The sequence below is a fragment of the Tasmannia lanceolata genome, unplaced genomic scaffold (genome assembly GCF_043159265.1).
Source record: "Tasmannia lanceolata isolate RefF3 unplaced genomic scaffold, GAP_Taslan_0.1 ptg000006l, whole genome shotgun sequence".
Taxonomy (NCBI): Eukaryota; Viridiplantae; Streptophyta; class Magnoliopsida; order Canellales; family Winteraceae; genus Tasmannia; species Tasmannia lanceolata.
This window is the reverse complement of record NW_027518683.1, coordinates 28,335,002-28,347,936: the sequence shown is the minus strand read 5'-3', so window position 1 is coordinate 28,347,936 and position 12,935 is coordinate 28,335,002. Positions and strand designations below refer to the sequence as shown.

Sequence of the window (12,935 nt, the reverse complement as noted above, 5' to 3'; positions counted from 1 at the left end):
AACCCAAAAGTCTCTCAAGAATAATCTAAGGTAAAGGCACAAGAGAGAGATGGAAAGTGAAAATCTTGAGGAGAAAGAGAATCAAGCCTTTTAGTGCTCTTAAAAATATTTGTAAACTCCTTAGGTGGTGTTCCAAGAGTCCCAAGGTTCATATATATAGAGGGAAGAAAAATACAAAATTTTTAAGCTCCCCAACGGTCTTCTCGGACTCCGGGCTCGGAGCTTCGAGTCCTATTTTTTTTAACCTGGAACAATTCTCGGAGTTCCGAGAAGCCTATAATCAGCATGATTTCCTATTTTTATTGCTGATTTTATTTGGGCTTTTGGAACTCAATCTAAACATGATAAATGGAATGTTCTGTGGGTTCAAAATGTTGGGACACCACTATGAACATTCACTAACCAATTAAATTCTATCTAGGTTGATTTTAACTCTCTCCTTTGTGCCATAGACCTAGATTATACATGAGGGACCATTTACATTTTAATTTCTACTTAGTCTTCAATCTTGCTGGCACCTTGTAGAGGCTTTGACATGTCTTTAATCAACTCCATTGATGCTTGAGCCAAGCTTGAACTTTTGAGTTGATTGCCATTCTTGTTAGGCTAGAGTTTAACCTTGTCTTTGAATACCTTTATGATGGTGATGCCTTCTTCATGCCTTTGATATCACTTTGAGCTTGAATGATTTGACATTTGTCATGCACTCTTGAGGATGCTACGCTATGAACATCATAACTTTGCCAATGAAAATCATTAGTGTATAAAACCTTTATTTTATAACAAATTGAGTTTGTTAATCATCAAAACATTTCAATGAGAGTACTTATTGAACCCTTGGACTAACATTATCCAAAACAGAAAAGCAAGCTTGGCTTGCTTACGGTGTAGTGAAATTAAAAAAGTAAAAAATATGTCTTCAAGTGTTGAGGTTTTCACAGAGAGATAAGGGAAGGGCAAACTTGTGGCTTCTCTTTGCACCAGAGAAGGTTGTGAAGAAAGGGTTGAAGAAGATTGTGAAAGCACATCTACCTAGGGAGCGAAGGCGCTTGGATCCTAGACAGCGTAGAGATTATTTCTTTTGTGTAATCCGGAGAAAGCTTTGAGCTTTTGTTATCCGGTGAGTGCTTCTTGTAACCCAATTATTTTCCACATAGTGAACTATTTTGAAGTCTTCTCCCGTGGACGTAGCCACACACACCGTGTGGTGAACCACGTAAATCTTGTGTGCTTTTCTTGTGGTTTGGCTTGCACATTTATTTACTTGTTCTTGCAAATTTACTTCGGAAATGCTGCGTATTGTTAACACGTAAATCCGGCACACACTTCGTGTTCAGATTGTTAACTTGTCATCGCATAGGGCTGATTTGAGCCCCAACTCTGCAACAATGGCCTACGCATCTATTTTGATATATTTTGAAAACAGATGATTATGGAAATAAATAATGTAAAAGAAATTATCATATATGTGCATAGAGAGAGATTTATGCAAGAATTGGTTGCCATTTGTGTCGCGGAGAGAAAGATTGGAAACTTATGCACGAATTTGTTGCTGATTTAGTAAGAGAGAGAGAGAGAGAGAGAGAGAGAGAGATTAGCTTCTTAACTGATTTAATTAGAGGGGAAACTTAACTTAAAAGCAATGATTTCAATTTGGAAGGGGCAGTTAGCCCAAATTAATAGGGGAGGGAAATTCAATTTTGTATGTGGGTGCCAACCCAGCAGCATATTAATTAGGGCAAATTAATTTTTTGTAAAAAGGCAAACTCAAATTAAAAGTAGCAAACTTAATTTTTTGGAGGGAGAATATTTTCTTGGAAAAAAGACGAATGACAATGAAAAGAAACATGCTTAGTATATATTATAGATAGATAGATAGATTGATAGATATTTTAGGAATTTTATCTTTATTATTTCATAAACGACTCTTCTAAAATATTAAATTTGGAGAAAACCTCCAATTTTCATTTACAAAAAATACTCATGAGGATCAAGAATAATCACCTGCATGTAATGAAAACATATAGTGCAAAGGACCTTAGGACTCTGTTCGGTCTAAAATGCTCCGGCGTGGTCGGTCAATGCACCGTGTGTGGAATGTGTGTGTGTGTGTGTGTGTGTGTGTGTGAGAGAGAGAGAGAGAGAGAGAGAGAGAGAGAGAGAGAGAGAGAGAGCATGTGATTGAAATGCACAGGCATGCCAGCCTCATGGGAGGCAAAATCAGAAACTCAATACGAGGGGTCGACGATCGAAACATTTCCGTCCCCTGGGATTGGATTTTCAGACAATTGAGAAGAAGAGGGAAACAAGACTTCTTCTTTAGGCTCCTCTGCCTTTACACAATTGGAAAGGACCTTTTACAGTACATATGTGATGTCAAATGTGGGATGTCGACACACACAGAATGTGAATGACATGTCAACATACGCCAAATGTGAAGGACTCGCGATTAGAACTTCGATCCGAGTAGAACGCAAATGATGACACCAATGCACGCAGAATGCAAACGACTTTCCGGGTCGATAGACCGTTCGATCTTTTGAATTAAAGAGAGAGACTCACATGGGAAGATAAATTCATTGCTTCCTTAATTCGAAAAGCTACAGCTACGAAAAGTAAAAAAAATACAGTACTGGAAAGATAAGATAAAATGCTAAAATATGTTTGGTGTTGGTTTTGGGGCATCTTCCTAGGAGACAGACCTCTCCTTATATAGCTTTAATCGGGTAACTGCTCCCATTACCCCACGTTCTCATGGAGGGGACTCTTTTGTTAACCGCCTATCTTGGGCTCTATTATTTGCATGTCCTTTCTTCCAGGTGGTTGCCATCCACCTTCGAGTGATAACTGATGACCGACTGGGTAATTATTTAGCAACTCGGTCCCACTTGACCCATCGAATTTGTGGGTAGGAGGGAGCTTATGATAACCATCCATTCTTTAAGTTCTACTATTTGTACATTCCCTTTGCTTCCACTAAATGCCGGCCTGGCATATAACTTCCTTCACTCAATCCAAACGAGCCATGTCCAATTATTCAGTCTCTTATGACGATCATGCCCAAAAATAGGTGTAAAGAGTACTTTGCTTCACAATCTTCTTTAATAAGAAATTCAATAAGGACAATATATGTTTGTGATCAGAGGATTACAATTCTGAACTGTGGTGGGGTCCACCCCATAAAGTAGGCCCCACATCCCACAACTCAAGTCTCTTCAAGGGGCAACAAGAGGGAAGAAGAAGGAGCCAAAACCTAGGGTTTTGGAGTGGTTTTTGGAGAAGGAGAAGAAGATCTCTCACACTTGGTTCTTTGAGGTGGGAAAACAGTATCTTGCAAGGTGTTTGTGAGGTAACCCGTATTTCCTCAAAGATTTTATAGCTTCTCTTCTATTCTTGTTGTATATCTCAAGTTTTTGGGAAGACTTGAGAAGAAAAACTCTGTATTTCTCTTTCCTTAGTGGATTTCTTCAGAGTTAGTCCCGTAATTTTTCCCTTCATATCGGAGGGTTTTCCATGTTAAATCTTGTGTTCTTGATTTGTACGTGGTGGATTGCTTTTTTTTTTATGTGCTTTGTGGTTTCTTGTTCTTGGCTATTTTCTTGATTCATTGATAGAAAGGGAAAGTGTATCCGCCGCAGTGTATCCGTGTTTTCCCCAACATGACCTATCTTGTAGTCATGTGATCAGTGTAATTGTTGACACTGAAGGCATATTTCAAGCCTAGCTGAAACTCACTTCTAAATGAAATTCGATGTAAATAACAAATACGATTCGGCTATGGTTTGTGAATTGAACCATTAAGAACTTGTTTTAGATCCAGATAAAATATAAGTTGTCAAAATTCATTAGAATTAGCAAAGCTCTGCATTTACATTAGCAGGAAAAGGGATATGAACAGCAGCTCACAACTACAACTCAAGATCAAAGAAATTCAGCCCTTGCTATACTAAACCTGTGGATTTCTTGCAGATCTTCAATTAAAACGGGAAGTCCAGTACAGGTCTATGAAAACTCGAATTTGGAGTCATGCTGGAAAGAAAACATCAATAAATTCCAGGTTTTGATCCGCAAATTCAATAGATTTAAACTTTCCCGTTCAAGGACAAATCTCTTATTCTCTCAGCTGATTTTTGCTAAAGTTGTAATTTAATTTTCTGAGATCTTATTGTAATTAGGAGGAAGAAGCAGCAAGTAGTGACTGAGGGAGCAGAATTCAACTCAAGAGCACACGAAGATTGCTCTTACAGGAAAATTACTGCAAGAAAAACCTCTTTTGCAAGAGGATTCCCCTCCCAATTTCAAAACTAGATCCAAGATCTAGCTACAACTTCAAATTTAAGCGAAAAAAGGTATTACAAAAGAGAAGGAAATGGCCTTTTTACAGAGCCAATTCCAATAGACTTAATCAGCGTTCCCATTGGCGTGCATCCAACAGGAATTGAAAATACGAATATGCCAATTATGAGTTGGGCTCTTTAACCATTCAGCCATGGATTATTAACAGCGATCATCGTACACCACAAAGAGGCTAATCTACCCATAGTGACAAATGAAACGACATCAATTCAAATCCTGGATCTTTGAATTGGGAGAGATATTGAGAGAGACCGGCATCCCAATTACATGGAAAAGACTAATCTACCCTTAGTGACAAATGACTAGAAGACATGGAAGGAATACAAAATTACTAAACTACCACTATGGCTGATGAAACAAAATCTACACTGACTAGTGTAGAGATTGCAAAAGGGGATGCTCCTGCATCATTTCCCCCAACCAAATGGCCACCAATATAAAGGAATGCTCAACAAAATTCAGTCGAATACTCGATGAAACTAAATCTCCTATGGTGAATTTAGGCCCCTGAATTGTATATTGTATGGAAACCAGAACCATGTGGTGGCCTCTGTAGGTTGTACACCTTCCCATTGAAAGAACCACAATTCATAGCATACTCAAGTACAGTAAAAGGAACCTCTTCTCCTCGCTGTCAAATTCAAATTCAAGATGAAGTCATCGTTCACTCAACTATGAGAGAATTTTCCTTCTGAGGAAGAGTATAATTACAAGTAAAAAAGATTTTGTAGAATAAAATAGAACAAAATACAAATTTGTCCAGTGACATCCCTCCGGGCTTGACGATCTGCCCGAATCAATAACAAAGTAACGCAGAGACAACATACCATGCTTACTAAAGTCTTCATAAAACACATTGAATACTAGAGAAATCGGCCGGAGATGAAGAATAACAAAACAGAACCTTTCAAAAAGCATTAGATCTTCACAATCGAACAGCCCCAGATCTCTCGAATCAATCCGCAGTTCCAAACACAGGCAGCTGCTGCGAACATATAACTTAAGGCATCCAGGCACACGGCATATTTCAATCGCCCCTCACAAAATCACCAATGATACAAAACATTCTGTCTATACTTTGAAGTCCGAGATGCAGGGTCTGGATTTTGGTTTCGACGATAATAAAGCGATATTTCCTTCATAAAAAATTGAGGATGTTACATTACATTGTACACACTGAAGCACACACTGGTTATCACTTCAGACCCATTTCTTCTTTTTCTTCGGATTCTCTTTCTAAATCATTCTATCTTTAGCTTCCAACTCAATCAAACAACAAACAAATAACTTACAAACAGGGGAGCTGATCTTCCAACTCCCCACCTTTAATCACAATCCCCTTCTTTACCTCTCCAAATCACAAGCCAACAAGGAGAAATAACAACGTCATGTCTCCACAACAGTTGCCGAGGGTGGTAGTTGCGACTGCTGGGCCGGATCATGGGACTCACCCTGAGCCTTGGCTTGTGCCTGAGCCAGTTCTTGCTGCTCAATAAATCTACCCATACGCTCTATCAGCTGAGCTGCCTTTCTCTTTCCTCTATCTGTCCCATTTTGTGCCAAATCTAATAGTGGGGCCATAACCCCAAGCTCCTGTGCCTCCGCCAAATGCTGATGATGTTGGTCTGTACTACACAAATGCACCAACACTGCAGCAGCATTCTCCCTATTCCTGGGGGACCCACTCCCAATCACATCTACCAAAACAGGCACTGCCTCGGCAGCCCCAATTGCAGCCTTCCCTTCAGGGTGGCTCGACAGTATTGCCAGTATAGCCAGTGCCTCATCCACCATCCCTCCACCAGGCTCTGTTAACAGCCTCATCAAAGTGGTCACCACCCCAGCCCTCACTGCCCTCGCTTTGTTACCCTGGAATATGCAAAGGTTGAAGAGAGCTGTCGCCGCGTCCTTCTTACCCCGTTGGCTTCCCTCACTCAGCAGTGCCACAAGTGCGGGGATCGCCCCAGATGCCCCAATTGTGACCTTGTTTTCATCCACGACAGATAGGCTGAAGAGTGTGGCAGCTGCATTTTCTCGTGCCTCCATGCTCCCTTTTTTGAGGACATGGACTATTCCAGGTACGGCCCTGGAAGATATGATGCTCCCCTTGTTCTCCTCGCAGATGGAGAGATTGAGTAGAGCAGTAACAGCATGCTCTTGGGTCCGTGCATCGGTCGTGGAGAGGAGGTTGACAAGAAGAGGGATGGCACCGGCCTCGGCAATGCAAACACGGTTGTCGGCATTTCGCTTGGCAAGAAGGCGGAGTTCACCTGCGGCAGAGCGTTGGTCCTCGAGATTGGAGGATGAAAGCTTGCAAAGAAGGACGTCAATTTTGGTATGCTCACTAGAGGAGCATGAGGGAGGCTTACTGGGCCGAGAGGAGTTGCCAGGTCTTTTGGGGGATTCCATTCCATTTGACTCACACCACTGGGCTATGAGGCTGCGTAGGACATAATTAGGAGTGAGAGCTGTGCCGGAGAGCAACTGTTGTGTTTTCGGGCATGTGTTATGTCCGGCGTCAAGCCATTTTTCGATAGATGATCGCTCATAGGTCTGCAACATAGAAAAGGCAATTCTAATAACATGAAAACTATGGTATGCTCATACTTCAAAAACATATATGAAAACTATGGTGCACCCTTTTCAATGAAAGGTAAACATCACTATGGGGCTGTTTGGATACGTGGATTTTAGAATCTAGGTTTTAGTTTGGAAGCAGTGTAAAAGGGGGGCGAGAAATCAGAAAATGATGGACGGTCTCCTTTAAAATCTTGGATATCAATTGTTTACTTGGATTTTAAGTAAGAAATCCAGGTTTTAGAAATCTCTCCCCCATCCTAAGATTTCTAAAACTTGGAAACACGGGACGATCTCCTACTCTCTCGCTCGACGAAAAGAGGGGCGAGAAATCACAAAACGATGGACGGTCTCCTTCTTCTTTCGTCTCCCATCCAGGATTTTGAGGAAATCCAGGATTTTAAAATCCTTGTATCCAAACAGCCCCAACAACTCTAAAAATCTCAATCATTAAAGTACAAGGTTAATTCCATCGATAACAGCAAAAACTTAATTGTTAAGAGCAAAAAATCCTAAATAGTACAAATACCTGTCCTGTAGACACAATGACCGGATCTTTCATCAACTCCAGAGATATTGGACAGCGAAAATCATCTGGAATAACTGGAGATTTAGAGCTCCCATTCAGAGAGGCTTGCCCTGCACCACTTGAAGGAAGACCTCCATCAATTGCAGGACCACCCATGTCGGGGTTTTCAGTCTGCACAAAATCCTTTATCTTTTTCAGCAGCATTGACATCTTTTCAAAGTTCTCCCCAGGATCTCCAGCACTGGCAGAAACCATCTCATGCAAAGCTAGCGATTCTTGCTTGAGGTCAGCTAAGCTCATCAGCTCTAACTTTTCTGCCAATCTCTTTAAGACATCTGGGTCTATATCTGCATCATTGCAGTTGTTGTAAGCAGATGAAAGATCACTGTACAGCTCAATATCAGGTGTATCGACCCGTCCTTTGGCTCTTTTGAACTGAGCATGAACAAGTTCAACCTGGACATGATAAGGTCAATTCGTTAAAAACTTTAGGTATAAAAACACAACAAAAAATCTAAATAATAAGTAGAGACCCTCTTAATCTCTTGATAATAATGCCTAAAACCAAAGAATAAGCTTTCCTTGGGTCCCTTTAAGTCTTTGTGAATGCAAAGCAATAATAAACTTTTTCTTGGAATCTTGTAAGCTCTTGTTAATTTACGAAGCTTTTGAAGAAAAAGATTATGCTTGGAGCCACAAGCTCTTGTCCACACGTATCGGCTAGAAAACAGAGTTTCCAGGAACCATGTGATATTCTTAGCAAGGTTTTAAATTTCTTTTTTTGGTCACTATGGAAATGGAAAAATTTCAGTTTCGGTTAAAATTTTAACTGTAAATGCTGTAAATTAATGAAAACATTAACAAATGATAGAGTTTTAAGATGAAATAACAGAAAATGCTAGGATAAGCACAAATACACACAGAAACCATCATATTAGCAAGACAACCATCCATAATAGTTTAAGAACTTCGACCACCAAGTGACATGCACTGTCATACATGTCTGATAATTTAGTACATATCACAGCCTGTCACACATGTCTGATAATTCAGTACATATCACATTTCACATGTAATTCATATAAATATTTATACATAGTACATATGCCACATCTCAGATACAATACCATTCAAATAAATATAATTATGCAACACATGCTGATATAACATACCATTACTACACATACGATTTTAGTTTTAGTATGCATTTCGGTTTAGGTATGCATCCGGTAGGAATGGAAACAGAGTCATTTCAAGTTGGTTTTGGTAGAAATGTTTTTTAGTCAAAATAAGATCTCTCCATCTTGGTGAAACCCTGTAGAAAACATGTTTATGCAAGTATAAACATTGAATGATGTCAATGATGGATGCTGACCTGTTCTTTAACTTCATCTGATATGTCAAGCTTGTCATAGAAAATCCCGCTCAAAGCTTGCTCTAATTGAGCTGTCACTTCCTGAAATTTCTCCATTATTTGCTCCCTCTCTAGGACCTGCCAGCAGATAAACAGAGGTAGTTCTAAGAACGCAGGAAAAAACACAAGATGACGACTTTGTATGTATGCAGCATTTAAACAAATAAACAGAATAATAAAAGCTATAATAATGACTTTGTATGCCTGGTATGCACGTTCAACATAAACAAATAAACATTAGCATTTTTTCAGGCATGATAATGAGCTGCATGCGTGCTTCTTAAATCTTAAGTGTCTGCCTGAGCAGATCCAACTAGTTTGGGACAAAGGAGTAGTTGAGTTGATCTGCCTGAGCAGATACAGAATAGACGCATCTAGGGAACCTTGCAATGGGTGGGTTGGCTCGCTTAGTATTTCATGATGGTAAACCTAAGTTTAAACAGCAAAGTTCATGTCATTTTCAACACATGATAAGAACTAAAATGATAGGAAAGAGAAAACAGAATATTCAAAATTTAAAAGAAAGTAGAAACTATGGGAGACAACTGGCTAATGCAAACGGAGGTGCATGGCTCAAGCCTCCGCCCCTGACAAATATGCATGATCAATCGGCCTAGATAACGTCTGGAGGCTGTGACTGTCACTGTCACGAAAGACTCCAGCTATAGGACCGGGGCTGCCAAGAGAGCCACTGTCGGCATTCAGTTTAATCAAGTTACGTGTGGGTGGGGGGATAACCATCTCATCAGTGTGTTAGCCTTAGGGACTTTCTCATCATGATGGTTTTCAAATATCTAAGAATCTTATTGGTAGTACCATTCAGAAAGAAAAAAAAATAAAAAATTTATTGGTAGAGTTCCAACTGATGAGGCTCAAGGCTTTAATGACCAGTGCTATTATGTTTTGTGTAGTAGTTATTGATGCCTTGATGCCTGTGAATCATGATATGCTCACAAACTAGGAGGCCCAAAAAATGGAAGGCCTTAATAAGTTGTAATATAACAAGAATAATACATATAACTGAATGAAGCGGGCAACAGAGTAATACGTAATGCAATGAAAACATAGAAGCATATGGTCAATTTGTTGATTCATGCCATCTTTATATGTTGCCCATCTCTGTTGATTCAACTACTTTTATTTAAAATACATACAGTGCTCAGCTTAAGTTCTTTTGAAAACAATCAGTTCAACAGCTCTATCAAATTATTCAAACCACACCTATGGTGCCTCCATCAAGACATAGAATGCGTTCAGCTTATGTGCAAATTTATTTTACAACACAAAATAGCATTATGAATGGCACCTTCCATCCATTTAAGAGAAGCCCAATTGTTGAGGCAGAGCACACTTGCATTCATAATTGAGTAAATCTATAAAACCTTTTTTAAAAGCATGGGCATGGCTTCAATTAATTCAAATTAGAAATTTGATCACAGAATAACTGTATGAATTACAAGTTTTCCTTCTGATTCTGAAGCTGTTATCATAGCTATGCTTATACACATTCACATGATAATAATGTCACATCTTACAGCTAATAGTAAGTAGGTTTAATTCCATTACAGCTTAGAATAATGCTACACCATCTTTCAACTTGTAGTAATTGGGTTCCATTTGTTTACAGCTTAGAATACTATCATCATCAGACATGTAGAGATGAGGCTTGAAGATTGCCATGCATCTCTGTTTCATCTTCTTAGAGTACACCAGCAGCTCTTGTTAAAGTATATGCTTTGTCATATAATCGTTTTACACCATGGTAATTACAACATGTGCAACAAGTATCCACTTCTCATTTTACCAACTCTTGCAGTTGGAAGTGCATATTTGGGTTTATGGCTCACCTCTGTCTTCCAGTTCTTTTTTAATGATTTTACATATAGCATTGGTGAAGACATTTTAAGTTGCACTTTCACTTACATTTAACCACTGTCCTGAAGGAAGACTATACAAGGTGATAAATCAAGCCACTTTACCAACAAAAGACAAAATTGATAGGCTCCAGTATAGTCAAACGTGCCCACTAGATGTTCCACTATGAAGGAGTTGAATATCATCGACGACAAAAAATATACTTACAATGAATAACGCTTCTTTTTACGGATGAATAATGTTTCACAATTCATGAAAATGCTTTGCAGAAGGATGAGCAGTCTCTATATCGGCGGGCGCTAAGAAAAATGCATTCTCCCTTTTAAGATTTATGTAATGCATTAAAGGTGAAATATTATTGCTAGAGATCATAAAAGCCTTAATCATTAGTAGACACTCCACAGAGACATCCAATATCATGGCACCACGAAAATAAATGTCCACTCCTCAATCTTCTCCCTTTTATCCTTTTTGACAAACAGGCTGAAATGAAAGACATGACCTCAATGCACCCTGACATAACCTGAATGCACCCTCTTCCAATGTTCTCATAAGAAGTTGAAGATGCATCCACAATTCTTCGTCAACTTGAGAGTGAGGGTACATTGAACATCAATATGATCTAAACTGACAAATTTCGCTAAGCTACCTTGAAACAAGCAGCAATAACCACCCTTCAGATTAGTCAGTAATGTCAAGCCTGCAGGCCCAGAGACTTAAGAGAGAACTGGATCTAAAGGTGAATGCAAGGACAATGAATAGTGAGAAGCATGCTTGAATAAGTTGATATGAGATCCTCAACTTTGAGGCCTAAAACTAAGCCAAGCTTATAATCATGTACTAAAAGTCAAGACCATGTTAATTTCCACAGCGATTATCAACATTCCATTCTCAAATAGAAACAGAGATCCATAAAAGCAATAATGGCAAGGATCTATTTGCATTAAAGGTAGAGCAAGACACCCAATCACTAGTCTAGAAAGAGCAAAATACAATGAGATTGAGGCAGAACTCCTAAACCCAGATCGCCATGTTCTAGGAGATCAAATTCTGGTACAGAAACCACAATACATAGCCATGACTAGAATCTCCCTATTTCTTAAGGCCCCTGTTTGGATTGCAGGAATTTTCTATAAAATTTTGGCAAGCATGATATTTCTAAAATTTCCTACTTTATTAACACATGAAAAGAATAACTTCAATCAATCCTATTCAATCTTTACTTAAAGAGGGACCTTCAATCTATGAAAATATTTCTCTATATTAACCATAATCATATCATTTCCATCTGAATCTCAGAAAGAAAGAGAAAAAATCCCAAGAATATTTTTCTTGCAATCCAAACAGGGAATCAACAGCAGAGAAAGGAATCAAATTAAATCCAAAAAAAAAAAAAAAACCAACATAAGAGCTTAAAGAAGACCCAAAAGAGAAATCCCCAAAACAAGTAACAAAATCAATCAATCAAAGTAAACTTAAAAAAAAAAAAAAAAAAAACACTCACCAAGCAGATCTTGCTACCTTCACTGCCAAATATGAGGAGATCTCTAGCAGAGGCCAAGGGCTCCTTCAAAGAGATTAGGGCTTTTAGGGTTTCATCAGGCATAGGCTCTTTGCTTTCTTTGAACTCCTCAAACATGGGGGTTAGTAGTTTCAATCTCCTGGCCAAATTACAGTATTGTTTTTTGAATGCATGTCTGAATTCTGAAATGGATGAGATCTCATTGATGAGGTCAATCAGATCTTGGATTAGTTTCTTTTTTACATCCATTTTTGGAGGAAAAAAAGAACCTCCAATCTATTTATTTCTCTTTCTGAAACAACTTTAAAAAAAAAAAAAAAACCAAATGGAAATCTTGAAGTAGAGATAGAAATCCAGTTCTGCTAAATATGGAAAGGAATGACTTTTTAGAGCTTCTCAGCTGGAAATTTAGCAGATATTTTTGGTTTAGAGAGAGAAAAAAAGTGGGTCTTCTTCACAAGTCTTCTTCCATCTTCAATAGAGAGAGAGAGAGAGAGAGGCTTAACTATGGTTGGGGTTTAACTAGAGTCTGGTTTAGCTGAGCCGAATGACTCCAAATTTGGCTAGCCTGCTGGTCAAAGGAGGAAAATATCCCAAAACACGACACGCGTTTCTGGATTGTGTCCTAAACGAGATTTTATCCAGTGCTCGACAGTAAAGGT

General features: G+C 38.9%; 1 protein-coding gene across 1 annotated transcript; it reads right to left on the bottom strand.

The window, feature by feature from the left end:
* Window positions 1-4,960: 4,960 nt before the first annotated feature.
* PUB13 (plant U-box 13) lies at window positions 4,961-12,721 on the bottom strand. The gene is made up of 4 exons (XM_077383011.1): window positions 12,256-12,721; window positions 8,838-8,954; window positions 7,463-7,918; window positions 4,961-6,909 (listed from the first exon to the last, which is right to left on the bottom strand). The coding sequence occupies exons 1-4, from the start codon at window positions 12,520-12,522 to the stop codon at window positions 5,743-5,745; spliced, it is 2,007 nt and encodes a 668-aa protein (XP_077239126.1). The 5' UTR covers window positions 12,523-12,721; the 3' UTR covers window positions 4,961-5,742.
* Between the last annotated feature and the right edge of the window lie 214 nt (window positions 12,722-12,935).